At 48.7% G+C, this 27,759-nt stretch overlaps 10 protein-coding genes across 10 annotated transcripts; 5 read left to right on the forward strand and 5 right to left on the reverse strand.

Moving 5' to 3' along the window:
- Positions 1-3,216: 3,216 nt before the first annotated feature.
- On the forward strand, positions 3,217-3,850 carry Z518_07204 (uncharacterized protein; the record flags this gene model as incomplete). The annotated part of the gene is made up of 2 exons (XM_013415333.1): positions 3,217-3,526; positions 3,591-3,850. 2 exons carry the CDS (start codon positions 3,217-3,219, stop codon positions 3,848-3,850), a joined length of 570 nt encoding a protein of 189 aa, XP_013270787.1.
- Positions 3,851-4,196: 346 nt separating this feature from the next.
- Z518_07205 (uncharacterized protein) lies at positions 4,197-4,776 on the forward strand (the record flags this gene model as incomplete). The annotated part of the gene is given in 2 exon segments (XM_013415334.1): positions 4,197-4,384; positions 4,404-4,776. The coding sequence occupies 2 exon segments, from the start codon at positions 4,197-4,199 to the stop codon at positions 4,774-4,776; spliced, it is 561 nt and encodes a 186-aa protein (XP_013270788.1).
- Positions 4,777-5,053: 277 nt separating this feature from the next.
- On the forward strand, positions 5,054-7,127 carry Z518_07206 (uncharacterized protein; the record flags this gene model as incomplete). The annotated part of the gene is made up of 2 exons (XM_013415335.1): positions 5,054-5,121; positions 5,177-7,127. The coding sequence occupies 2 exons, from the start codon at positions 5,054-5,056 to the stop codon at positions 7,125-7,127; spliced, it is 2,019 nt and encodes a 672-aa protein (XP_013270789.1).
- Positions 7,128-7,456: 329 nt separating this feature from the next.
- On the forward strand, positions 7,457-8,920 carry Z518_07207 (uncharacterized protein; the record flags this gene model as incomplete). The annotated part of the gene is made up of 1 exon (XM_013415336.1): positions 7,457-8,920. The coding sequence occupies one exon, from the start codon at positions 7,457-7,459 to the stop codon at positions 8,918-8,920; it is 1,464 nt and encodes a 487-aa protein (XP_013270790.1).
- Positions 8,921-9,308: 388 nt separating this feature from the next.
- Positions 9,309-10,756, forward strand: Z518_07208 (uncharacterized protein; the record flags this gene model as incomplete). The annotated part of the gene is made up of 2 exons (XM_013415337.1): positions 9,309-9,524; positions 9,608-10,756. The coding sequence occupies 2 exons, from the start codon at positions 9,309-9,311 to the stop codon at positions 10,754-10,756; spliced, it is 1,365 nt and encodes a 454-aa protein (XP_013270791.1).
- A 2,178-nt stretch (positions 10,757-12,934) lies between these two features.
- Z518_07209 (uncharacterized protein) lies at positions 12,935-15,851 on the reverse strand (the record flags this gene model as incomplete). Its single annotated transcript, XM_013415338.1, has 6 exons — positions 12,935-13,052; positions 13,130-13,641; positions 13,701-14,545; positions 14,597-14,799; positions 14,861-15,195; positions 15,249-15,851. 6 exons carry the CDS (start codon positions 15,849-15,851, stop codon positions 12,935-12,937), a joined length of 2,616 nt encoding a protein of 871 aa, XP_013270792.1.
- Positions 15,852-16,460: 609 nt separating this feature from the next.
- On the reverse strand, positions 16,461-18,376 carry Z518_07210 (uncharacterized protein; the record flags this gene model as incomplete). The annotated part of the gene is made up of 2 exons (XM_013415339.1): positions 16,461-16,904; positions 16,961-18,376. 2 exons carry the CDS (start codon positions 18,374-18,376, stop codon positions 16,461-16,463), a joined length of 1,860 nt encoding a protein of 619 aa, XP_013270793.1.
- A 1,776-nt stretch (positions 18,377-20,152) lies between these two features.
- Positions 20,153-21,368, reverse strand: Z518_07211 (uncharacterized protein; the record flags this gene model as incomplete). The annotated part of the gene is made up of 3 exons (XM_013415340.1): positions 20,153-20,518; positions 20,569-21,275; positions 21,323-21,368. 3 exons carry the CDS (start codon positions 21,366-21,368, stop codon positions 20,153-20,155), a joined length of 1,119 nt encoding a protein of 372 aa, XP_013270794.1.
- Positions 21,369-21,871: 503 nt separating this feature from the next.
- On the reverse strand, positions 21,872-22,851 carry Z518_07212 (uncharacterized protein; the record flags this gene model as incomplete). Its single annotated transcript, XM_013415341.1, has 2 exons — positions 21,872-22,650; positions 22,713-22,851. 2 exons carry the CDS (start codon positions 22,849-22,851, stop codon positions 21,872-21,874), a joined length of 918 nt encoding a protein of 305 aa, XP_013270795.1.
- A 2,589-nt stretch (positions 22,852-25,440) lies between these two features.
- On the reverse strand, positions 25,441-27,742 carry Z518_07213 (uncharacterized protein; the record flags this gene model as incomplete). The annotated part of the gene is made up of 4 exons (XM_013415342.1): positions 25,441-26,933; positions 26,988-27,023; positions 27,064-27,616; positions 27,668-27,742. 4 exons carry the CDS (start codon positions 27,740-27,742, stop codon positions 25,441-25,443), a joined length of 2,157 nt encoding a protein of 718 aa, XP_013270796.1.
- Between the last annotated feature and the right edge of the window lie 17 nt (positions 27,743-27,759).

Genomic DNA, 27,759 nt, shown 5'->3' on the forward strand with positions numbered 1-27,759 from the left:
GAACCCGAGAAAGAAGCGTCATGGCTGGCAATGATTGTGTCGATCGTCAGCGAATCCTCGACATCCGAACCTCGTATCTTGCATCCGGAGTCTACGTACGCGGACGATGGTGTTGAACAGGCTCGGTTGTATGGATGGTAAGTCTAGCCTTGGTGGCGGGGGGAGACAAGGGAGGGGAGATTGACAGAGAAAGTTACACCCACCACCGAGATCTATCAAAGGCGGATGTCCCAGGTCCCTCCCGCCTTGCACAACATGGACTCGACCTCAAACGACAGTAAGCCAGCTCGATCGGGTAGCGCCGTTTTCGCATAGATCCTCTGCTTCCCCCCCTTTTGCTTAGCGGCGCTTGCAAGGGAGGGCAGTGGTAGTAGCAGGTACGTATAGTACGTAGGGAATAATTATCATGAAGCTTGACTCCTGACCCTAGGCAGCGTGAATCTTCACGTAAAATGCTCCTGCGGCCCTATGTCATGCAGGAATACTAAAGAGGACTAGTTTGCAGAAGTGGTTTTTAAGCTTTTGATGGGATTTGGTGTTGGCATTTTGACGGACAAACCTCCAACTCCATGCCTCTGCCCACTCAGGGGTTCATTTTTCCAAATCCGAATTAAGCGGTCGCTTCTCAAAGAGTTGAGATCGCGAAAGTCATGCCGATTTCACCTACAGGCTTCAGCCCAAGTTTCAATTTCAGTCAAAGATGTCAACAACAAGCAAAAGGCACAAAGCCTTTTCTGTCTCTGGAGTCTGTTACTGTCTGTGCCTGGAGTTTGTCTCAAATTGCACCTGACGCTTGGATCAGCGCCGGCCACTTCCTTCACACGTTGGGAACTTCTCAAGACGGGTTTTTGATCTACCTTAAGCAAGACACACGGAAAGACGGGAACGTGAATGAGGGGACGCATTGTGCCGAATTCGTTGCACTGGCTGGTAGGTGGTCCTGGAATGGGCATTGGTTGGGGTTCGGCTCTGCTGGTTCAGCGTGCACATTTCAGTTCGAACACGCTCGCTCGGAGATCTGTTCATAACGCGACGGACCAGAAGTCTTCTCCTGAAACAATTTCAGGTTCTTTGGTTTTGCCACCGAATTTCGGTTTCTAATTGAAATGGAGCACTAGATGGACGATCGAGATTGCTCTTCTGGTGAAATTGAAGGAGCTGCAAATCCCAGGAGTGCAAATCATTTGTACAAAATAGCATTTCTGCTGTCTGTCCTTTCGAGGCATGAGGTAAGGACAACGCAACGTGGAGAGCAGGACAACCGTTGGATGACTTTAACTGACTTGTAGGGTCCTGGGGACCAACCCACAAATCCTTCAAAGTCCATGTCCAAGTCAAAAGCCACCTCTCAATGTTCACAGAGCATTCGTTTTCCATCACCTTTCACTACTGATATTTCCCCAACTGTGCTCAAGGCATCGACGTACTTTAAAAAGCCGTATGCACTTCTCAGGCAGGTGAAAGACAGCCGCTCGGCCATATTGACTTGACTTGGACGTAATCTAGTCAAAATCGATCACCCACCACAAGAACTGACTCCTCTCAAATGACCCTGTAGATCTTTTAGAGTGAGGAAAAGGTCTCAAGGTACCAGAACGGACAGCTTGCGATCTAGTGGTCTGCACAGTTCATCCTTTGGTCGTCGTTGGCCAAATGTAGGACTGATTGGAAATCTCTTACAAAAGTTCCTCTGGAAGCTTTTTTCCGTAGGAAATCCAGCTGTAAAACCTGACTACGCTAGAAGAGATCGGCCATTCATCTCGGTGATCTTCTCCATATGTGCCACACTTTCGCAGGAGAACGGTCCTCTCCTCTGCGACTAGCTACTTCTCTCATCAGCTAATATTCTGCTTCAACGACCGAAACTCAAGCCTGAGTAAAGTAGCCGAGCTATATTCACTTTGATCAATGGGACTTTGGACTAGGCAGCCGTTGCTGGAGCAAGACCACCGTATATTGACATACCACTTACCGCATTGGGATCATGACAGGTTTATAGGGCAATTGGAAAAGCCACAGCAATCGGACACATTACACTGCATACACGAACCAAGCCATCTTTGTCGGCCAAACCGCACCGGAATGTGATCATCAGGATCTTTGTACGACGTTAGGACCGGATATCAGATCCGCTGCAAGCCGTCGAAGCCATCGAAGCCAGTCGGACTCTGCTGCGATACCAAATCGATCTGGTTCTGGCAGAGTGGTACGAAACTACTGAATTCCATAACATATATGTAACTTCTCGATCATCGTTGATTGTTTATCCTGAGAATCTATCTGGACTGCCTGACATGATTCTTTTTCATCACGCGGGACTTCTCCGAATGGCTGATTGCTTCTGGCCCTCCGGTGATCTGTGTGACACTGCATTTCAACCATTATTTTGTACCGAAGACGCATCGATCTCCCTACCTTGCCAAACATCTTTGCGCAGCCTTGTTTGTGAGTTGCTATCGGCAAGGCTTTACGACAAAAGATACGAATCCCATACGGGGTTCGATCTCCCCATGTGCAACATCAACGGTCTTCCCTAACCTGGAACTCAACCACTGTCGGAGGGGAAGCCTCTTACAGGCTTTTCTCGGTCGTGTTATCGTCTGTTGCTCTCCTATGCTTTTGGGTTACACCTAACACGCACACACATGTCTAACTAAATCACCCCTCACCCCTCGAGAGGGGATCATATCGTAGTTCACCTTATCGGAGGAGTACCTTTTAGGCTTCTCGTCCTGCTCCGGAGCAAATAGTCCGATGTCTGATGTACGCACCTTCATGCCACGACTCAAGCCTAGTTTTGGTCTCTGTTATCAGGGTCGGACCTGGGATAGACTTGAGGTGTTGACCAAAACTCTGAATTTTATGCATAAGTACCCTTTTTCTTTCTCTCTACCAGTTCTATTCTGTTCACCGGGATTCAGGGTGGGGACATTCTGCGCCCAGCCCCAGTGACCACTACCCTTTTTCACTTCTCTCCAGGCTATTTGCAACCCATCAAATACGGTGGACAAAGATGCTACTGTGATCCCGCAGGTTTTAGACATTGGAAGTGGAAGGGATGGAATGATTGGTGCAAGTTAGGCGCTACTAGCTGCGGTTTCAGACTTCGTCATTTTGGTTCCTCGCCGCCGCCTAGCATCCCACACCAAGAGGTATGGAAAAGCAAATATTCAACTGCACTCTTTGTCTTACGGATGATCAAAGGAGTCCGTCAAAATGCTTGGTGACATCCCACAGGAGATCTTCGAACACATCATCCATCCATTGGAGCCGCCGGATCTTAAGGCTCTGCGGATGGTGAACCGGGGCTTTCGCGAGGAATTACAGTATCAAGAAATGAAATTCGAGGATATTCTTAGCGAAGATGATCCACAACAGGAGACGAAAGTCGAATGGTTCACGGATCTAATTCTTGAATTTATTGTGAGATTGAGATCACTGAAAATGGGTTATGCCATTGAAAAATGCCCAAATCCACAAGGGTTTTTGGCTAAGGACTGGGATGTACCACAATCGCATCCTGAAGGTCATCATGATGTATATACGAAGCTCGCGGGCTCAGGCATGTGGTTGATCCACTAGAGATCAAGGCATGATTGAAAGTGTTTTGCAACAATATGCTGAAGGTGCCGTCTTACAGAAGCCTCGACACCTTTATGGAGCGTTCCGCGTTACACTTCCACGCTTTGAGAATCTCCAGCGCATCGTACGTACCGAAGTCAGTGCCGGAGGCATCGCCATCGATTATCCGCGCACGGAACTGGCACTGTCTCTGCAGAAGCTCAACTACATCTTCCCTGTGAGCGATTCAGCGATACGGATGACCTTCCGGAGAGGTGCATCGTCCTGACCCGCACATGGATTCCTGGGGATCTGGCGGGCGCTTGGTGATGAGTATTCCAATCCCAGGATTCAACATTTGGAGATCCGGTGAGATCCAGATATTCTCTGCAAGAGTGGTATAGCTCTCGAAAGACTTGACCACCTAGGGGATGATGCGTTGATCTGCGGATTCCGACATTTGAAAAGCCTCAGTCTCTGCTTCGAGGTGAATACTAGTCAAGGAGTGGAAAGCCTTCCAGAGTCGCGTCTGTGGGCAAGTGCTCTTGCTGGAGCTTCAAAGCTTCGCAGCTTGGAGATTTGTCTTATCATGATTTCCTGCTCAGCCATCCCGCTCAGCCATCCCACTCAAAAACATGCTGCCACTCGAATCCTTGCCAGAGCTTCGCATTTTGGTATTCGAAGAGGTCCACTTTTCCACCCGAGAGATATGCCGCTGGCTCTTCATTCAACCGAAACTGAAGAACCTGATCCTGCTCAGACCATATTTACACGACCACTGGAAGGACTTGGTGAAGAAATGGTCTGAAGATTTGGAGTTTGTGTTCGTTCGAGTTGCGTAGCCCTTGGGATCACGACAACAAAAAATTCGAGGAAGGAGACGAGGATTTAAAGATCCCAGCTCGGGTGTCAAGTACTGCCATTCTCAAATACATTAATAATGGAGGAGCGAACCCTTTCGACAACCGACGATGGAGAGTATTCGAACGGGACCCGGATGCCGAAGCAGATCATGATGGCATAAATGACTATTTGTCGGACTATTCAGACATGTCTGAATGGCGTCCAATCGATCATCCAGAGCCTATTGAAGACTTCGATAGACCAGAATTCGATGAGGATTATGATTTTGATGCTGAGGAGATAGCGACGAGGACGTTTATGGTTAGGATTGTGGGAAGGCTGGCGAAAACTACATCAGCTGGGTTGACGTAGAAGAAATGGATGTTGATGAATCAGGCTCGATCTGATTATTTTGAGCAAGAAATTGGTAATCTTGGGGGGGGTGGTATGCTCAGTAGAAGAAACATATTCGTGGATTTTGATCTCCAGCTGTCGAGTTGTGCGGGAGTTAAGGGGCGAGCCTTGCGTGATTTCATTGGTCAATTTCCATCGAGCCGAACCTCGGCTGTCAAACTGTCACCAGCCAGAAAAAAAGTGTATGCTCGGACCCAACAAGAACTGCTTCATCGCAATTGAATGCGACACGGCAATGGATAGGTCGCTTGCGACCTTGCTACGGTCTTTACAGACCTCTGAGTCTTCAGAAGACGCAGTAAGGTGAAAGACCCCCCTCCCCTCCTAAAATCGATATCCTATTAATGTCCCACCACAGATTACTACCTACAACCACAAATCTGCTATCTAGGCTGTCGAATCCTTTGAATCTCAATCTGTTGACGTCGCACATACTATCAAATGATCTCCTATATCTACGACCTACCGAACTCGTCCGATGTCGACAAGTGTTCGGCGTATTCTACACCGCAGTCCTGCGCTTTATCGAAGATAAACACAGCCCTGCGCATGAACACACACGAAGCAACCTGCCGGTCTCTGAATGGGTGAAAGCCGTAGTACAGGGAGCGGACGAAAAATCTCCACGATGGAGACACACATTGGCACTTGGGGGGATTCTTCTCGCTTTCCACTCCAGGAACTTCGAAGAGCTATCATCGGACTTGCGGAATAAACTTGAGGCTGCGTTGGTGACTGCGTCCAATCTTGCTTTACGACAGAAGGATTCCGAGCCAAACTGCGAGCTGGCGGTGATATTTGTCTTGAACCATACATTCCCCATATTTTCAGAATTTCACCGCTCGCAGGTAGAGTACGACCTCCTCTTGCCGGTAATAGTGGATGCGACATTCTTCTCCCATGAAGGTCTTGAGCATGGATATTGGCTTGGTCTCATCGACGGTGATGTGCGACAGTCTTCCAGACAGACGTTCAACTGGTCGTCGAATTCCAGTTCCTTCCGGAAAGTCGCCGACATCAAATCAAGAAACTTGATCACTGCACTCGGTGCCTTATCACGTTTGATGGCCCATTGTATCGACAATGTCCAGGATCGAAAGTTGATTGTATACACCACCAACAGAATTGCTGAGTTCTCAAGAAATCTTGCCATCTCGTGGAGACAGAATAAATTGTCTGAAATCGATTCAAGAGAAGAAACTCAATATTTGGATCCGGAGACGACCAGCAAAACTCTCCCCGTTCTCTTGCAAGTACTCCGGGATACCATGTTTTCCATCGTCATTGCCCTTCGATCTGTGCTTGGGAGGCTTCTCTGCGATGGATTTTTGGCATCCGACATCAATGCTCCCGGATTGACCACGCAAACCTTACACATTCTACGAGACACATACTTCATCGCGCATCGGTTTGGGTTGACATCCTCATCCCAGTATGTTTTCGTCAATTTTACGGCCATTGACATCCTCAGCCGATATCAACCACAATCACAGAGCTTTCTGGAGGCGATCAGACCCCCCGAGTTGGGTCGAATACCTCCTCATCCTCTCGACAGAATAAATGATCTATTCTTCTTCAACACTGCAGAACATTTCACATTGGTTCTACCCCCACAAGTGAATCAGGACCTATTATTTAACGCAGCAACACCATATGTTAACCCTCAAGGAGATCCTCGATTGGGAGAATTATACGAAGCCGCTCACAGCGTCATCTTGGCTATTTTTGCCTCACCACAAAACACGGAAGTGTCAACCAAAAATGTCCCATTCTACGTCGAAACTTTACTGTCAAGTTTTCCGAAACCACTGACTCCTCGGCAATTCAGATTGGCCATCAAATCTATCGTTCGACTTGCAGCACCACCATCCCCTATCGCTGTATCCATGCCAGCTATGCAAGCAATCATTCTTGATCTACTTAGAGAACGAATGGATCATGCATCAGAGGATTTTCTCCCACCTGATCCGGATATTCCGGTAGAAGCGAGTTCACCTTTGTCCGAGAGAGCAGTCTTACTTCTTTCCGTCATTGATTGTTTGAACTTTTTACCAGTTCCACTTTTGGAGGAATGGCTCCCTATAACGGCCGAACTCCTACACAAGATCAAAAATCCAGGCCAGAAACAACAATGTCAACAAAGATTGTGGGATACGCTCAGTAATGGCGAAATGGATGTTGAACGTGCTGCTGCTTGTGTGGCTTGGTGGACCTCTAGAGGAGGTCGTGAACATGTTCTATTCGGAGAACAACCCGAGGAACAAGAATATACTATGAGTGGTGCCCGGCAATTTGACAACAAGTTGTGATAAGAAGAATCTATGGAAAAAGCTTGAAGCTCTGTACCTTCTTTCATGATCTTTGATGTTTGCCAACTTCTTGTTTTTTTTTTTTTTTTCCACTGAAAGAAGTTCAATCGTCGAACAAAGAATCAAAGACCATTCCCCCAAGAATGGTCGTTGACTTCTTGATGGAACTTACTCACAAAGCATGGCCCCGATCTCAATGATATAATCTTGAAAATTTATCAGCACAATTTATCACCATCTACTTTCTGAACACCTTCTTGTCCGGGAGTTTCAGTAATCTATACACACTCTTGACCAACTGCTTTCAGTTATCATCACTCGTTCCAGCTATGGTATCCTTCAGACGTACCAAAAATTTGGCAAATGATGGGCAGACACCAATGTTTTTGTACACAATTCTCAAACAACTGGATCTCAGATCGATCGATTGGAATCAAGTGGCAAATGCTCTTGATATATCCAATGGTCATGCAGCACGAATGCGATACAGTCGAATGAGGTCACAATTTGAAGGTATATCCAACCAGCCAAAACCACCAAGGGCAGAGAAAGAGAAGGATGAAGAAAACAAATCTTTCAAGGATAAATCGAAAGGAAAACGACAGCTTCAGGAAGAAGAAAACGAGAGGCTTGCCAATGAGCAGAACGTGATGAGAAATAGGATCTCACAAGATCATTATCAGAAGAAGATCAGGCTTGAACCGTCCTCATACATGGATGTGGTATGGGCACCTTCTCTCATGAACGCAACACACCAGGATGCAAATATGATTGCCTCTTATCCAATCATCAAAGTCGAACCATCATACTCTAAAGATCCAAGCCTCACCGCCCAAAGCGCCACCTCATCTCTCATCAAGAAGGATCCTGATTCGTCAACGACTACATCCAGCCAACTCGTGACGTCCTCAACCACTACCAAACAGGAACCGGATACAACCATGCATGATCATGATCTCTCTGGCGTAAATTCACCTCCCCTGAAGAAAGAAGCAAATGCCTTCACTTCAGACTATGCAACGCCAGTCATGACTAGATACAACATTCCAACAACTGGCTACGGTTACCCGTTGTCCAGCACCTACGTGAATACTCGGGACCCTGCCCAATTCAAGAGCGTCTTCCCTGTTTCAATGGGTATGCCATCTGTGTATCAAATGCCGCAAACCACAGTTGCTAGCACATATGTCCCATTCGCCAATCAACACCAAACCACTGCTCCCTGGACGCGACGATTTGTCAATCCCCATGCCATTACAGGTCCTCTTGCTGGCGATGCTGATGATTTGATGCTGAACCCCCATGCCAACTCCTATGAACAGCTATTGAATATGTCTCTGGACAATCGTCAAACACTACCTCCGAATTTGCAGGTGCGAGATTCATCTCACGCATGCAACGTCGGACAGCAGTCAAATGTGAATGCGGTACCAAGCACCCTCCAGAACGAGCAGGGGATCAGTAGGGGTCTTGCATCAAGCTCAGTTTCGACCGCGACACCGTGGACATTGAGCAACGACAGCTACTTGGATGCCACCACCGAAACTTCAACCCTCCCGCCCAGCAATTCCAACAACAGCTCTGACTCAACTCTATCCCGTCCTCCGAGCGCTGTTGGAGTACGCTCTACGCAAAGCATTCTCGAAGAAGATACTGATACTGATGCCGACGCTAAAAATGACTCTGGTGCAAAAACAAGTGCAGATCCAGGGGCACCTGCGACTATTGCGGTTGATGTCGATGCTGAAACTAGTATCAAGAGCAAGAATGTTGTCAGGGAATGTCAGGGGTAGATGGTTTCCACATTCATTGTTCATGGGCCGATGTTTGAGCAACACTAGAAGAAAGAGAGACCCAGATCTAAATCCAATCGTGATTATGAACGCATTCAGAGCCCCGAGGCTGAAGAAGCCCGCCGTTGACCTCATATACACGAACGGGGGACCTGACCTGTCTTGATGCACCTAAGCAAATATCTGCGCGAACGAATTAACGCTCCACCATTTGATATTGCACTAATTATTTCCCACTTCACCGTAAAGCCTGATGCGGGGTAAGGCTGATTTCAACGTCATCTCATCATCCTGACCTATTTCGCTCACCGAGTCAATCTCTACATCAAGCTCCCTTTCATCTACCATGGCAATTGAATCATCAAGCTGTATCTAGGATCTCGCCACCATGTTCTCATCCTTCCTCAACCTCTCGTTCCCTCGCTTCGGCTTCGGTCAGGCCTCTACCAACTCTGAACCCATCGCCATCCCATCTGTCGAGGTCCACGACATCGAAGTCTCCAGCGACAAGCGCAGTCGTCGCCTGAAGCACCTCCTCAAACTCAACCATGCCAATTTTTCCATTCTTTACAATCACCTAAGATTCCATAATCATACGCCTCACGTATATATATTTCCCCCTCCCCTCCCGCCCATCCATCCATCTGTACCCTAAACTTCCCTATGTCTGATCTGACATGATTCTAGATTCTCGGATCTGCCTACCTCCTCGGCAGCCCGGCCGAGCATCTCAACGACATCTACGAAGATGCGGCGGCCAACGAAGGGCACGACCACTGGGTGGACTCGCCCTCGGAAATCGCGTTGCACGACTACCGCGACTTTCTAGGGAAACGTGAATATCAACGCGCATTCGTCGACTTCTTCGAAGACCAACTTGTCCTCCAAGGATATGACTGGAAGGAAGTCGTGCGAAAATTTATCTTCGAGCGTGGTCCAAGGAAATCCGCCAACGCAGAGCCCATGTTCAATTGTTTAACAGGTGGCCTGGGTCATCCGCTTATCCACCTTGGATACGCATACGAGTTAAACAACCGCGAGGTAGCCATGGAAGCATTGGGGCTTGCAGCAACATGCTACGACGCGAAACTTGCGACTCTGCTTGAATCGGCGTCCACATTGTCCCAGACATCCACGGCAAATCCATTGACTTATTCGACGAATAATCTCTTCGAGCTCTTTGCCCGGATTAACGGCGATAAACGTCTCGACTCGGCCTTCCATCATTACGGTGGCGACAACTTGACCAAACTCCTCGCCGACCCGGTGTTGACGTCGATCCTCCTCGAACACTGGTCCGCATGGAAAATCACCGACCCAACGAAAGACTTCAGCCAATCACAAGCATTGGCTTCAGCACTCTTAATCTCCACGGCCACCAACGTCGGCGGCCATGGCTATGACTTCTTTCTCCTACACCTTCTTACGACATCACACGCTGTGCGTATCCTGATCCCCTTCCTCGACGCCCAATACCATGTTCCACTCATCCGCGAATGGCTCTTGTTCACAATCGCGGTCTATATCTGCCAACTCCGCCCCCTGATCAAGCGCGAATATATCACGGACTTCGATCTCGCGGGCCGAGATTGGAGCTTCGTCACGACTCAGGCTCTACAAGGCAAGAAGGAATTCGACGCGCATTTCATCAAGGGATGTCGGGCAATGCGCGAAGCAGAACGTGTCTGGCCCGACGAGCCAAATGGCGAGAAATATTATCTCAAGGCAGCGGTCAAGTTTGCTAGCGAATTCGATGGATGGGGCGGTTTTGGCGTTGAGGACGAAGAGGCAGAGAGGGAGCTGCAGGAGGAGATGAAGAAGGCCAAGTTAAATTGAAACAAAATGAAATCCCATAATTTGAAAGAGGGGAATGCAAAATTGGAATTGTAAAAAATTGCTAATTGGACAGCATCGGAGAACAAATTCTGCTCTGAACGCAAAAGGGGCTGCAGACAAGAGTGGACTAGTGTGATGAAACTGAATCATTACGATACAACGAAGCCCAAGTCTGGTTGATTGTCATGTCAACAGTTCAAGCTTTTCTGTAACCACCAATATATATATATATATATTGAACACCCACACAGGCTTGCAAATAGATAAATCATATCCAGATAAAATCCAAATCAAATCAAATCATGATGCTTTGATTTAATTATTTGGATATTTGGATAAAAATTCTGTCCAATCAGCGCTCGCCAGCAGTGACCTGGTGTTGTGTAGCGACGCCAAGACCGCCGTATTGGCCAATCACGTTGGTCTGTGGCTTGGCACACCACGTGATCACGAAGGCACTCCCTTTGCCGCACCGCCATCGGATCCAGTCTGTGGACCACCCAGAGAAGCTCGAGATGCTTCGTAACCGAGCGTGAACGGACAAGCCTCGACGTCGAGATGATCCATAGATTGGATCCGATGGGTCGTGGTATACCATCGGATCCAACCCATGGACTACCTAGATAAGCTCTACTGATATGGAACGTTAACGGGACGAACCTCGATATCGACATGGTCTAATTATGGATCGGATCCCATGATATACCACCGCCATCGGATCCAATCCGTGGACCATGTGGCCGAGTGGTGACCGGGGGGAGTGGTCTCGTTCCTTCGGCACCGTGTACGGCGCAGCCCCCAGCCTGATCGGATCCAGTCCATGGGATTTTGGAAATGCACCGTATGTAACGGCAAACCACCGTGCTTAAGTAGGAATGTAGGGAGGCTGGGAGGACGAATACAAGGTACAAGAAAGGGACCACAGGCCTTGGATAGAGGAAGCGAGGCTTCAGGACATTGCCATAACGGCTCAGAGAAGCCGACTTCGAGCGGATATTATCGGCGCCGCGCAATGTATATCATCTTGGGGATTGGGGCTATCCAAATATCCAAATTGATCCAAATTGATTCAGATCAAATCAAATCGAACTGAATCGATCTTTTCTGAATCCAAATAAATCAAATTCGAGGCTCGATGTCACGTGTAACGCTAGGCCTAGTTGGGACTAGCTCACTAGAACACTCGTTTACTTGCTGCTGTAAAATAACGAGTGGAAATTGTATTTGTAGCTAACTAAGTGAGGGCGTGCCGAAGGCCGCTTTTATTCCCAGTTACTAGCGCCTTGGCATATTTCACGCTACTCCACACAACCCTCAGAAGAACAAGTGTTGGACAATAGCATTGAACAAATGCTAGCCAATCATTTATGACAGACTAGGATACTTTGCAGCTCTCGCTCAATAGGCTGTATCACCATTGACAGGCAGCAATGGTGACGTACGCTCGTTAGATAGATATATAGATGGGCTCTATCCTACACTCATGAGGAGAGCCAGAGCACTCTTTTAATTCACGAAGTTCAACAACAAGACACTGATACATAGACCATAACAACGACTACTTCAGTCAACCTTTGCCATTGCGGTAGTCCCCTGCTCCTTTCATTCCCCCTCTTGTCCCAGATATGACACTCGATTTGATTTGATATATTTGTTTGTGGAAATATGTATTGTAACATGTTTCACTGCATGTCAAACTTGTGGTACAACTTGAGTTGAAGGAGTGCTCTGTTCTCTATCAGGTTGAGGTCCTGCCTCGCATGTTTATACGGACAAAGGTTGTTGCCACCGTTCGGTGTCCGTGTTCAGCTCGTAGACGAAATCCTTGTCCAGCTGAACATTCATTGCCACGCTAAAATCGTTGCCACACATTGTCTCACAGTTCAACACTGCAACATCCTGTTCATTACCATAGCATACCGTGCCAGCATCACGGATAATATAGCGTGATATTCCGGAGTTCCCAAGTCTTTTGGAGCGTGCTCATACCTGATGACTGCAGGATCGCCAAGACATATATTGCAGGGTGCTCTCTTTATGAGGTGGAGGTAAATCATTACCAGCAGGCATGGTGACAATTTCTCGCAGTGTTCCAACCCGATAACTCTGGGGGGGGAGGGGGTCGATCGAGTGCTACCTGTGATCTGGAGTCGGTGAGTGATGGTTGGGAGAGAAAGATCAAGTTGACGATAGGGAGGATTGAGACATGCCAAAGTCATCGTCGAACATCTTATTGACGGCGCCGACGAGCATTTTCAACACGTTACCTCTGGCGGGTTCCATGTCGACAATGTCTCTGTGGTAGACGTAAGCAAATGATTTATCGCGATCATGTAGCTCTTTACAATAACAAAATTGTGATGGACGACTTACTCGTTCTGCCCCAGGCCCAGTCCAGAATCGTAGCGTTTCAATCTCTCTTCGGCCTCCTTGTCTTCGCCAAAGAAGATAAACTGGATTCCTACATGCCCTTGCTTTCGATTGAGCTGACTCAATGTCGAGGCCAACCGCCTGATCGGAGTTTCTGCTTCAGATCCAGGTTGCCATATACCGTCAGTCAGGACGTAAATGTTGAGCGGTTTTGGTCGGGATCTGGTAAGGGTGTAGAGTTTGTGGGAGTGATACTTTTCGATCGTGTCAATGTATTCGGTCACAATTTCTCCCAGTTTTGAGCCAACATTTGACGAGTTTTGTAGTTCATAGCCCGACAAGCAATTCAACAATTGCGTAGTTGTTTTGGCCTTGAACCTTTTTATGGATGATGAGAAATAAATGTCCATGCCGTCGTCATCATATTTTTTTAGGAAGTAGCCTAATATCGTAGCAATCATTTTAACATCCTCCCAATGTGACTTCATCGAAGCTGCGTCATCGATCAAAAAGACCTTTGTGAAAGCTAAGATCAGAAATAAGAATGAAAAATCGGGAACCAGTGGCCACTTACATGATCCCTCTTGCCAAGAGTGTCTAGAAGTCTCCCACACTCCTTTGAGATATTTTCATGGCCATGTTTTGCTGAGATGATTTGAAACAGTGCTTGATCAGTCGGCATGTGAGGGAGGGCTTGTTCCTTTGAGTTCTTCGGCGGTCGAGATGGGGGAGACAATGGAGATGGAGAAAGATGTGTGGATTGATCTTGGCTGGGAAGTTCATCCGGGTTCTGTACGCTAACTGGGTGCGAGAAGGAAGCTTCATCATGAGGCGAGTGCATTTTGGATCCTTGGTTCGAATTGCTGCTGCGGCGGCGGCGGCGGCGCCGCATCTTTCCTTTAGAGCCTTGTCTATCTTGAAAGTCTTGCATCGAGATCACTTCATCCCCTTTTGCACTGGTGGGGCGCTTCATTGGGCTCTGCGACAATGACTCGTTATACCGTTGTTCGTTGAGATCGCGCCTGGCTTTTTCAATAATTTTTCTTCCTTTGCACAGTAACTGCGTCGCATTTGGTCGTGCTTCTTTTTCGTATAGCATTTCTTCGACCATTTTCTTGATGACAGGCTTCATCATGACATCAGACACTCTGACATGCTCGAAGAGGCTTTCGTGTGTATCATTAACACATTCCAAAACATGATCCCTGTCATGGAAGCAGCCAATGTCTTGGTGGCCTGGGACTTTTCGGGTTGCAATCATGCGACGCTGCCTATACTTGTCAAGTCCTTCTTTCCCTTGTGCTATCCATTGGGCAACTTCGCTGAACACACAACCAAGTGACCAGATGTCAACTGACTGGCCGATGGCGCGCTTCGGCGAGTAGTGCGAATCGTCACCTTGATAGCACTCTGGTGCACCTACTCAACACTTAGAGAAGATCACTGGAACTGCGCATTGGAAAAGCTTACCGTATATCTTGGTGCCACCAGAGTCCTTGTCCAATATAGATTGCAGCTGTCCTCGCCCAAGCTTTCGAGCATTCTCATGTCGGAACTTCTCCTTCCGGAAATGAGCGAGGCCCAAGTCACCGAGCTTGAACTTGAAATCATACGGGGAACCTGATGGTCCACTGCATACCAGGATGTTATCAGGCTTAATGTCCTGGTGCCATCTGAGAATATGGTCAGCTTGAACACTCATTGTGGTCATTTCATAATACGCACCCATTAAACACTGGTTCCTCCCAGTTCCCCTCAGCTTCGATCGTGTGAAGGTTTTCTACAGCCGTGAGAAGTCCGAACACAGACGTCCAAAGCTTGAGGATATCTTCACCGGTGGAGGGTGGAGAAATGGTGGTGAAATAGTCTTCAAGTGATCCAATGTCGGCGTATTCGAGGAGAATATTGTACGTGTCATTGTAGACAAAACTCCCGTGGAATCCGATAAAGTTGTTGCCCAGAGCACATGACCGCTTCAAGTAGGCAAAGGCGGCTGTTTCAGACTTATACAAACATTTGGCAGGATACTTTCGAGAGTGGAAAGTTTTCAAAACATATGTGTTATTATGCTTCGGTCAACGTCAGCGAATGTGCACCAGCAGCGTGACGATGCCACTCCTACCTTACGAACATGAGATTCGTCCGAATCGCCAGTGGGCGGATCCAACTCATCGTAATCGGGATGGATTTGTATTCTAAACACATTGGCGGTTCCCCCCTCGGCAATTTTTTCCTTGCTTGTGATTGGAAGGATATAGGAGGCAGATATTTGGTCATCGATACGGGCTCTGGAGAAAATGTGAGCACAAAACCGCCACTGCTCTTCGTCAAATTTCTTGAAAAATACGCCTTCATTGTTTGAGCGAGGGAAATTGGCCGGCATCGTAAGAAAGGGAAGGTGGTTATCGAACAATTCTCGATGGCGCACAAATTCCTCGATGTATCGGCCGTATTCGATTCTGACAAGTATGGCGAGAACGGCAGTGCAATTCTTTAGGATAGCATCAGGTTCTACATGGACAGGAGGGTCGGTCGGGGAAAATAATTCCTTGAGGAGGTTGCGCAAGCGAGTACCCTGACGAATGTATTCAGTCAGCCTTTTCTGCGGCATGAACGGTGCCGATGAGCTGTCTGAGGTCAGTCCTTGAATAGAGTTGTCGTCGATCCATCGAATAAAATCTTGAATCTCAGCCTTATGAGTAGGTTGGGCTTGATTGGAACCCATTATCTCGCCAGGAAACAAATGAGATGAGCGAAAGGGATTCGAGGAATAATTGGGCAAAAGTGTAGGGCGCAGGGAGAGATGAGGAAGGCAGGATACGGAAGGAAAAGGAGTTGAAGAAGGAAACAGAGCGCGGTTTATGACGATCGGGCTGGGAGGCTGGGAGGCCGGAGGCCGCATGGCCGCATGAGGTCTACGAACCACCCCCCATCTCATCCGCTCCATCCCACCAAAGTCGTCTGGCTCAAAAGGAAAATAGGGTTAAGACTAACGTGAATCAGGCTGATTGGGGCTGGAAGCATGAAGCCGGTGTGGCATCACGAGGAAAAGGCGACGGCTTAGGCAGGACTTTCAGCCTCACGGTAGCAGAGGATGCGGCTGCAATTGGTGTTCACCTGCATCCACGTGAGAACGCATGTGAGAGCATGTGATAGACATGACAGGGCATCTGACAGGGGCAGGAGAACCCATATATTCCCGTATAGATATAGAAAATTCGTTGCTTGCCAATTTCACCCTCATAAACTCTCCTCTCGTCTGTTCAGGGAGACCGGAGGTATGGGAGGTCACAGCAACATCAAGAGACTTTCGCGGGTCTCTCGAAATCATCCCTCACACTTTCGAAGAAAATTGCATCCTGATTTTGGCCACTCTTTCCCTATTGTTGACCCACCAATACACCGCATACCATGCCACAAACGTGAACAACATCATAGGTATGCAAATCGTCAAGAACAGTTTTAAAGCGGCGGAGGAGAAGATCTCCTGGGACTTCTCGAATCTGACTATATCGGTGCTCATGAGGGTCTGTACACTCGAATGAGAACCATCGGCCAAACGCAGTTGCTCAGCAATACTCACTGATATAAAAGTCCCAGGAAGGAAGAACAGGGTCACTAAGGTTATGATTCGCATCGAAACTGTTTCTTGCTTGGTCTTGACAGCTAATTCGCGCATCTCCTCGGTCATGGATAACATATGGTTCGTAGATGCTTGACTTTGTTTCGCCATCAGCTTGCTCGCTTCCATGCTGCGCCATTCGAGGATGCCGTGAAGCTATACCAATGTCACTAAAATGATCCAGCTTCGCATAGATCAAGGTATACACATACCAGCGTTTTCCGGTTTGCGAGTAATGCTGTCAATGTCTCCGCCCGCTCTTTCTGCAGACCCAGGTCATACTGAATGTTTTGGATTCGGTTCTTAAAGCGAGTCAGGCTGTTCTTGCAGTTCCGAGAGAGGTCAGCCGGCCAGTCCTCATAGTCATTGACACTTTCATATAGGCCGCGAATCTGATCTAAGACTTTGACAATGGTTATCAGCACTAGAATCATCTCACTGGCTTTTTCCTCGATGAATTGAATGCGCTGGAGATCATCAAAGGAAAAATCATCATCATCGTCATCATCAGAATTTCCTTGATCTCTGGCCTCTTCGCCACCTGGGGCTGGACTTCGACCCCCAGAGGTTAAAGTATTCATGTCAAGTTGCTGTCCATTTATACCGCCGCCAGTATCTTTTGACAGACCCAGAGATCGAGTAATAGATTTCCACGTCTCGCTGCGTTTGACCCTGCCAAATGTGAATGTTCTCGCCCGTGTTGGCAACAGTGGTGCTGATGTCATTTCAACGGTCTTTTCGGCTTCTCGGAGTGTAGACGGAGCCGCTACCGGAAGGAATACTTTTGTGCCCGTGATGTCTTGGACCTGTTTTTCCAAGAAATTGACATACCACCGCCAATGCTCTGCTGCCCATTCACAAAACAGAAGGTGGGCTGATAGTGAAGAAGCCAGAGAGTGTGCCGAATCATTAAAAGAGCACATATCTGATAGACCGGGAGATCTCGTCGCCGATATTATACGAGACATCATGAGTTTGTCGGCTTTGAGCACAATCCAGGCAGATTGGCCAGTCTTCACATCGAAGGAGTGAGATACTGCTAGTTGCCTGACTGACCACGGCCAGTTTGCGTATGATGTACTGGGTTCAATAGCACGCAGGCTATAGCAAAGCTCTAGAAGCCGCCCAGATCTACCAAGCTCGGGCACGGCCAACGCACCATCAGTCAACGAGGATCGTATCTCTCCTCTGAAACCGCAGAACTGGAAATCTTGCGGAGCATCACGACCGAACGACGCCATGAGCTCCACGAAAGAAGGCGTAATTTGGTGATAACTTAAGATGTCGGTCATCATATCGCTTGTAACGGCGAGCTTCTCGCGAGAAGATTCCTTATGAGCGTGTACGAAAACAAACCGACATTGAGGATGGCGCCGGTGCAACGGAAGTTGCACTTCCATATGAGGTTTCAGATGCGTCCGCTCCTTAACTTCCACGTGGCAAAATTGTCCGTCTTCATCGCATTGCCACAAATCAACGCAGACTTTTCTCTCGTCCGTGAACAATCGTGGCTGTAACTTCTTCAACAATCTGGCATACGATCCAAGAACATAGACATAATGTCTGGAGCGGACGATATTTTGAGGAAATTGCGACGAGTTCTGGCAGGATTGGCGCAAAAGATCCATATGTAACCAGATGATGTTTTCGAAACCGACAATTTTCCCTTTCAAGGTCTGAAGACAGCTAGTTCCAAAGTATCCTAGAAAACGCAAAGGGAACAGAATGATTCAAGCGTAAATTTTTTCAGAAAGATGATCAGCGGTGATGAACATATGCAGGGTTTTTTTAGCAAAAAGAAAAATAAATCCAGCAGCGGATCCTTTTGTACATTGCCCTTGCCGACTGAGGAGGCTATGTCTTGACCGATGGCCTGTGTTTTCTTCTGGAGCACAGCACGTTGGTGTGCTCGTAATGCTTAACTAGAAAGATGAAAAGGTCGAGGTAACAGCTGAGTGACGGTAAGAAATAAAGTGACAAGGATTTCGCCTTGATCAATGGTCGATATCGTTGACTTGTGATCGACCGCGCAAAAGGAATACTCTACGATGGTGGTGTGCGTAGGTCGTCAATCTCGTCACGCTCAGCCTATTGTGGTGGCGCAGCAGGTATCAGAGTTTCAAACTGTGTAAGGACTGCGATATGTACGACTCGTTGCCCACATACCTCAGTCAGTGCCCGGCTGTAGCGAAAACGATATCTGTCGTTCTGAAGCTGTGCATAATGATCAGAATACCATACCAGTCCGACGAAGTATGGAACTTACATTGACCTGATAGTCCCTTTCGGAGCCAAATCGGCGCCTAAGGTAGGCAGTCAAATTTGCAGCGGAGAGACGGTAGGCGCTAACTGATTGCCACGGCATTTGAGTTTCAAACGTTTCGTCCGTATTAAATGCTGAGTCTGAGAAGGCAGGCGAAGTCGCAAGGCAGCCTCGAAGGAAGGGATTTTTGGTTTGGGAGAAGGAAGTACATGGCTCCTCTCTGAGGCGACAACTTCCCCACGGAGAGAATTGGTCTGTCTCAGTAGAGAATACCGTACCCTGGACAGCTGCGCCTCAGCCACTACATACTCCTGCTAGATATTGGAGGATAAGGACTCTTGCATATGCAGACCCCGCACCGGCATCTTTCATCAACCTGCGGGTGTGATCAATTGCACCTTTCGTCTCGGGTCAGGCAATCTTTTTTTGCGACGCCAATGAGACAGCCTGATTAGCCTCGATGGGTTCAGCCGCATCGGGGGCGACACGTGGGTCGAACAAAAGCCGGTCCTCTTCAACGTAATTGGTCTGGAGGTGCGGATTTGATGTATGGCTATGTTGGGTCCTGTGCTCAACGACCAGGTGAATATCAAAGAGATGAACCCGGCAGTGTAGACAAAGAGGAGCACTGGAGAGGTAGAGATAAAGTACCTCGCTGCCTTTTAGGCTTTTTCGTTAAAACGCGGCGGCCCGGCGGCAGCCTTATTAGCCTGAGGTTAAGCTTAAGTTAATGATTCTTTCGAGAAACAGCGGGATGCACAAAGACCATACCATACCTATAGGTAGACGATACCATTTCATCTTAGCAAGGCGCCATTCAATATTGACTAAGCCTACACGGCAGTGTGTCGTCAACATATTTGCCTTTGGACATTTTATGAGAGGATTTCGTCCAAAGGCAAGCCATGACGCCCTGTGACAACTGTGAAGTGGATGCCCGCCAGCATAATTGAGACTTTGTGTACAAGAGAAGAAAGTGATGCACAGGGACGAAGGCATTGCCTTGAGCCCCGAACAGAATTGATCAATATCCAAGACTTTCTGGAATAATTGTACAACTTTGCATCGTATGGTACAAACCCGGAAATCCAAAAGGCCCCCCTTTTGCACGGGAGTTTTTCTTATCGGCCTGGAACCCATCTCACTGCGCGACGAGCATATTCCTGATGCGGATCCAGTAATCCGGATGTACCGCCTTTTCAATCTCCTCCTTTAAAAGCCATCTGAAATCTTCCACATCATTATTTTCGGCGGCAGATAAATCCGCCTGGCCAGCCATGATGCGTGCCTTCATGAAAAACGTCTTTTCCCCATCAACCATCGTCTCGGACTGCGCGAGGTCCTGCTTCAACGGTGTTGATTTGGAGGGCTTGGATTTCTGTGTCGTTGCGGGTGGTGCTGGTTGTGGTGACGCGAAGTGCGTGACGTAGTGGCCCACGGGATGGTTACCGACGAAAAATGTATTCATATTGGGCCCGAGGGAGCTGAAGAGAATCCGTTGTGCGGCCTGTATATGTGAGCTCCGGTCCAAAGCGGATTTTTTTTGCGTGTCTTTACCTCTTTCAAGCCTTCATGCCCCACGAGGGTGCCGCTAGGAAATTTCCACAACTCACTCTCCTCCTGATTCTGTCCCTGGGCCTTCCGGGTCTTGACCAGTAAATATAGCGTCCGACTCAGACTCCGCTCCAGACTTTGTTGGTCATTCTTCTCATCCGCTTCGGTCCTACGCTTTAAACCTGCGAACTTCGGATCTCCATCACCTGTGAATTCAGCCGCTCGGCCCTCTTCTGCTATCAGTTGCTCGACAATCTGTGCAGGTGATCCGGTCTGGTCGCCAACAAGAACCTCATCATTCCATGCTTCCGGGGTGTACGCGTTGTATTTTCCGATGTCTCGAGCCGCAGCACCTCCTCTCTCCTTACGCTTGGCCTGCCAATGGAGAAAGGAAGGGGTTCCGCGCTTATAGTAAAAGTACTGCGTAAAGGGCAAAGCGAGTCGCTCATTCAACCGTCGTTGGTAGAGGTAGTAGGCCGTCTCGAAGGGATGTGGGTCGGGAGTAATGAGAGGTGGCCGAGAGACGACAACGCCAGCTCTTATGGTGAAGACGGGTTGGGGGGCGGAAGATGCTTCAATTCCCTCTGGGGAGAGCTGAGTGATGGGAGGCGCCTCAACGGTTGCTTTAGCTGTCGCTGCCGATGCGTAACCTCTCCGTGAGAGAGCTTGTCGACATGAACGACAGACGTGGGTGTTCCGAGATGAAATTGCTGGTCATGTGAGCATTCGTCCATCAGTAACATGCGGGCAGACATACCGAGCACATCAACGATGCGTTTCACACCTCTGGAGTGAGGAGACATCCTTGAAAATGAATTGGGTTTCCGCAACAAATCAATGCGCCATAAACATTGAATCTTGCAGTCGTTCGAGGTCAAAAAGTTCCAAGCGAGAACGCGCCTAGCTCCAGATGAGAACGGCAGGTTTCCCGAGAGAAATCCCACTCTTTTGTCAAACACTCGTGCGATGCTCTTCAACTGCGCCCACTCAACATCCTCCAGCACCCAGGTGCGGACTAAACAGAAAACTGGATCACCTCCCTCACATGTATACCATTTACGGCACTAATCCTTATCATCAAATGCTCTTCTATCAATAGCTCTTTGATCATTATCACGGTGCCCAGAAAATATCACGCAGGGGAGTCTTTTATTTCGCTAGCAGGACCAAGTATTTATTTTTCATGCCGGTACTGTTAGATAGTAACTCCCTACAAGAACACGTCAAAGAGGGTCCAGGTCGCATTCAGCCCATTCAATTTCTGCTACATCTATGTCTTCTGGTACCTGTATCTTGGTCTTGTATCTCATATGGGCACCATTAAAGGACACATGACACTCGCACCGCCGTCCACCACCATATTCGCACCCGTGATATAGCTACTGAATCCCGATGCCAAAAAGCCTGCAACTCGTCCTACCTCTGCAGGCATCCCTGCCCTCTCCAGTCCGATATTATTCTTCTGCGCGACCGTATTCTGCAACGCCGCGGGCGGCAATTGTGTATTGTTGAACATCCCCTTCGCATCAAACCCGTTCAAACTCACACCCACATCGATCTGGCCGGGGCTAATGGCATTGATGCGCACTCCTGTACCTTTGAGAACGGCGACGCCGGAGCGCACCACGCCCAAAGCGGCATGTGAACTCATTGTGTAGCATGGCCCCCAGCAGCCACCGTAGGTGCTCGCAGTGCTAGTCACGACGATGATGCTGCCATACCGTTGGTCCTTCGGCGCTGCATTGGCATAATTGCCTTTGGGAGTTGTCTTTTGCATGGCATGAGGGGCGTATTTCAGGGCGAAGAACGGTGCCAGGCTGTTGGCCTCGAAGCATTTCTGCAGGTCCGCTGGCGTCGTCAGGTCAATGGAGGGAGGACCCAGAAGACCTGAAGAGCAAACCCAAACGTCCAGTCGTCCCCAAGCGTTGAGTGCCTCGTCTATCAGAGTTAAGGTGTCTTGTTCGGAGGAGATCGAGTAAGGGTAGTCGATGAGTTTGGTATTGGGGTAGAGTGTAGAAAGCGAAGTCTGGACGCCAGAGGGTTGTTTGGAAGCAGTACATGCATAGATGCAAGCTGCGCCATGGGCTGGAATGAGTAGTGGTCGTCAGTCTTCTGAACATCTCTTCAATTCCACAGTGTGGCCATACCTGCTAACTCTGTGACAATAGCGCCTCCAACAGGCATATTTGCTCCAGTGACCACGCACACAAAGCCATAGAGCTTTCCATCCGCTCGGTAGGGAGAGAAATGATCGGATTCTTCTTGTATAGTCATCGGGCCAGGCATAGTGAAAGAGAGGGAGCGCGGAGAGCCAAAGTTAACGCAGGAAGCTGCTTCTAGGAGGGATAGCCGTGTCTCAAACTGGAATATTCACACAGTTAGTCGAACCGATTTGATCAAAAAGAAATATCATATGTTTGCCTCGTCTTGGAGAGAAAGTCTAGGGCATCCCTCAGCTGGAGTCTTCTGATGCGGCCCGGAGAAGCATCAGAACCCACAGCTAATGAGTCGGCGAAGATCTCTACTATCTAGCCAATCATGATGGAAATGATTTGATCGCATCTTTACAATACGATTGTTGAAGCTTCGACAAAGTGATGTCAATCGGTTTCTCCGCGCAACTAAACGAGAATGCGAGGGGAGGGCTGAAGAGGCAAAGGAGTCAAGGTGCGAGGTGAGTGGTGGACATGAACTGATGGGGCTCCTTAGGTGCGATAAGCCGCTTTAGTTATCGCCACGACCTGATAGGCTGCCCTTGACTTCCACTCAACCTGAAGCATCATAGCCCTGCTAAAGAAGAACATTTTGCCTCTATCTGATCTTTGACGAACCTGGAGGGAAAGGGGACTATTAGCCTCCAAGACATCGAATCCATCGGAGGAGTATGGCTCCCTCCAAGAGGAAAGTTAAATCACAAAAGTGGAGTGGTGCATGCAAGGCTACCAGAGAAAGGGGCTCTTAATTCAGGAGCTTCCGTCCCGATTCTCGAAGTTCAATAAATCAACCATCTCTGCTGGTGTCGGAAGCAATAGTGGTGAAGCACCCACCTGAACACCAGAAGGGCAGAATCGCCGCCGGCGCCGCCGCCAACATACAACTCACCATCATATTCTTCCACAGCTCGCAAACGCACACACAGAGAAAGAAATTTTGATGAAAAAGACGAAATAGAGGATAAAAAGCCAAAAACTCAAGCCCACATTGGCTGACTTGAGAAACTCACATTTTTGCCGGGTGTCCAAGGGAATGATTCTCTCCGCTCTCTAACATCGGCTCAAGTCAAACCTGGTAGAAGGATCAGATACTGGGAGAGCAGTTGGAATCTTCACAGACCATGTATGCAGAAGTTCCTAGTCTGGTTTCCTTAATCCACCCCGCCGTCCTCACCAATCTACCCCACCAGATCCAGAATTGGTAGAAAGACTGGACAATAAAATAATAACCCCGTAAAATAGGGAGGCCATGTGCTCATCGGCATGCGCTCTGAGAATTGGGAGGGTTTGCACTTGGCGAAAAGTGCCACATTCACGTCTTTGAAGGCATCATAGAAGCTACAATACCAATACCAATACCCTGCTTCAGGCCGGACTAACACCGGGCTTGATCTGTCAGCCATATCCGAGCCTCTTTTCTTGGGCAAAAAATGCTTTGCAAGGGCTTTGGACGTGATTCAGCGACAACCCGCCATATGGATCAAGCTTATGGACTAGCCACGTATGGCTTGTCCAGACCCGAGGCATCAGGTCATAGCGAAATTCTTTACTCCCAGTTGACCCTCCTTCAGAGTACCCAAGAGGCCACAGCTTTTTGCGCGATCACAGCCGGAAAGAATTCGGAGAGTAAATCCACGCCTCCGAAGCTGTCGAGTCGCATCAACCTGCCATTCCAGTTTGTTGTACAGACCAAAGACTCCGGCTCTTTTCTGTCGGTACTTCAAACATCGACAATATTGGGACTGGTGTGCTTGCCCAGGCTGATTGGGCGGAAATGCACGGAAGCTCGCTTGCGGGATACCCGATTCATCCAGGCCAAAAATACAAATCCCTAGGGAAGAAATTTTCGCCTGAATAATCGAGGATGTTGTCCCTACGAGCCTCCAAAAGGGCTGACGGTGCTTGCCGGCAACAACGTGGCAAACAAACCGAGTCATAGAACTGCAGGAACAGCCTTGACTATTGTAAAGAATAGGGACACCATGATAGGAACATCAGGAGACAGCCGAGTCTACCCGACAGCCATGCGGCTTCCAAGGGGCCAGAACGGTATGTGTCATGAGATCTCTCGTATGCGTCATGGTCCTACATATCTGCTTGTCCCATAAGCAGTTGCAGTGTCGTAAGCGGCGCATGGCGGGTCGAAGTCCAGCGCACCTGTGATTGGTCTCCGGCTCAGCGGATTTGTTGGCAAGATGAACAGGTGTTTGGAAAATGAAGGAAGCAGATAGGGGTCGCTTTTGTACAGTAAGAAAAAGCTCTTGGATAGCCTGAGGCGTAATTCGTGGATCGGAGCGAGAGGACCCTCCAATCAAATGCCTTCGTGTATCCGGGATCGGGATCTCCCGTTACAGAACCATTCGGCTTTCCTGATCGAGGAAATATTTTCTCACTCTCTGAGAGTGTGCAAAACCGTACTATTAATCGGAGTAAGTGGATGAAATCTTTGGTATTGGACCACAACCCCAGGAACTGGACGTCGTTCCGCGTTGAAAGCATACCTTAGAAGCGAAAGACATGGATTAAGACTATCTTGTTTATCGACACATGCAGCCCCGATATGCAACCTTCCCGCCTCAGCAGGTCCAAGCTCGTTGACCGACCGCCAGAGCAACTCTCACTACCACCTTTAGTTCGATGAGATTCAGCAATGTGTTCTACATCACTTTTCACAGATCGAGCTGACATCGTCTGTCGGGAACCTCCACGGGAATCGCACTGGACCACTCAAGGCATTAAGCACGCTCCTGGTCACCGCATTCGCCTCGCCTGCATACAAACCCAGAGTTTGATCCACTTCAAGGCCCAAATCTCTCAAAAATGCTGCTCCACTGCTGCCCAACGCGCCGATAGCTTTCCCATGGCCATAAGCCTCTGTAATGAAATTCTTCGCGTCAGTGCTGAGAGCCGGCGATCCGGTGCTGTTTGCCGAAGATGAGCCGATGAATACGGCGTCGAAGAAGATACTGCTTGCGGTGATATAGGAAGCGGTGGCGTTGACTCCCGAGCTCAGCTCGCCAATGTGGGGAGCCACGACGGTGAGCGTGACTTTCTGAGAGGACAGCAATGGCATCATCGCATCCATATCGGACAGGCTGAAAAGGGTGTCGTTGGCAACCACAGCGACGCTTAGTCCTACATTGCTCTTGTTCGGTTCCATGGCCACCGTCATCGGGTACAAACTTGGAAATGGAGTCGTGCTGTTGGTGAGATTCGTCCGAGGACCGGAACCGATGCCAGGCATTCGCGCACCCAGCCCAAATGCAACCCGGCGGGCGAGACAGTTATCAATGTTGTTAAGGATGTTATCGATGTAGACTTGAACAACAGAAGTGTTGGCTACATTTCCCAATTCAAATCGATAGCCATCGACGGTGTGCTGTTGGGCATACCTGTCCAAGGAGCCCCAGAATGTTCGAGCTTGTCCAAACCAATCGTACACGGATGTAAAGCGACCGATGGGGCCGGAGCCGGCACTGGTGACCGATTGCCCCGTGTAGGCAATTGTGGCATTTTGATTTGACCCCATAATTCCTCCAATCCCGTTGGGAGAGGAGGTAGAATCGCCAGTGTAGATCAAAGGTTGCATATAGCCATCGCGGTAATTGTTGTTGATGGGAGCAATGGCTCTGTTGATAGGGAGTAAGTAACCATTTGGAGAGCCGTGTCGGTGGGTTGATGTATCGTCGTATGACATGAGCCGCCATTGAAGAAGTGGGTCGGGAACGAATGAAAGTCCCGAGACAACATTTGAAGGCGCAAAAGAGATTGATTCGGGTTCGGCGAAATAGTTGGTGGGATTTCGATTCAATGTCAATTTGCCGAGTTTGACGGGAGGATTGATTTCGAAGGGCACGATCTGGGTGGGACTGATGAGGTCAATTCCTTTGTACATATATGATCCGTCATCAGGGAAGAGTTGAACAGCGAGCTCCCACTCCGGGAAGTTTCCTGCAGCGATGTTGTTGTATAAATCAACACGCTGGAAGTTGTTATTCTTTCCAGCAATTTTGGTTGCCTCGTCATAGACTAAGGTTCGATGGCCTAACACGGGCATCCAGTACCACTTGAACAATTGTGATCGCCCTTGACTGTTGACGAAACGATATGTATGAACACCGGCGCCACCAATATGCCGTACATCACGAGGGATTCCTGCTACCTGTGAGTACAAGCCAAGCCAGGAGGTGATTGGGGAATCAAGCCTACCCAGGTCGGAGAGCACATTCATAAGCTGGAATGCCCCTGTATGATGTCAGCAACATCGTCCCTGGATCTCTTCTACACTTGCCTTCGGGGTGCTGCGTAAAGAAATCATAGGCCGTGGTATGAGCAGAGCCACCGGTAGGAAAACCCTTGTCGGCTTCAAATTTAACCGCATGGATCAGGTCGGGAAAGTCTGCCCCATCCTGTATGAAGAACGAATTGAGATTGTTTCCGACCAAGTCTTGGTTGCCACACTCGCTGTATATCTTTGTTGCAAAACCATGTGTATCTCTTCCAACCTCGCTGCCGCCAACACTGGCCACAACGACCGAAAACCTGGTAAAGGCTTCGCTCACGGCGCCACGTTGAAGCCAGCAGGCAGATGTCAGATTACTCCAATCACCGTATGACTTGAATACTCCGTAGGCCCCGTGGCCAAGAGCATGAACCACTCTTTCAGGTACTCGTTCTCGATCAAAGTGAAGCATCTTTTTGCGCACTGTCGTGTCTTCGAGAAGATTGTATCCACGAGGACCATCGCGAAGAGAATTGGAAGTGTTGGCGGGCACCCCATTATCCGCAGTCTCTCGCTGGCCGTCGGTGTTGACTGTGGCAGCTTGAAGCTGCCGTAGCTGTGAAATTGGTGAGTACGAACTCTTCCCATAGGTGAGGCACCAGCATACCTTGTCGTTGGAGACACCTTGGGCACTGGTGAGTGCCGTAGCAACCCAAAAACAAAGAACAGAGGCAAGTTTCATCTTGCTGAATTATACAA

Source organism: Rhinocladiella mackenziei, assembly GCF_000835555.1.
Source record: "Rhinocladiella mackenziei CBS 650.93 unplaced genomic scaffold supercont1.5, whole genome shotgun sequence".
NCBI classification, from domain to species: Eukaryota; Fungi; Ascomycota; class Eurotiomycetes; order Chaetothyriales; family Herpotrichiellaceae; genus Rhinocladiella; species Rhinocladiella mackenziei.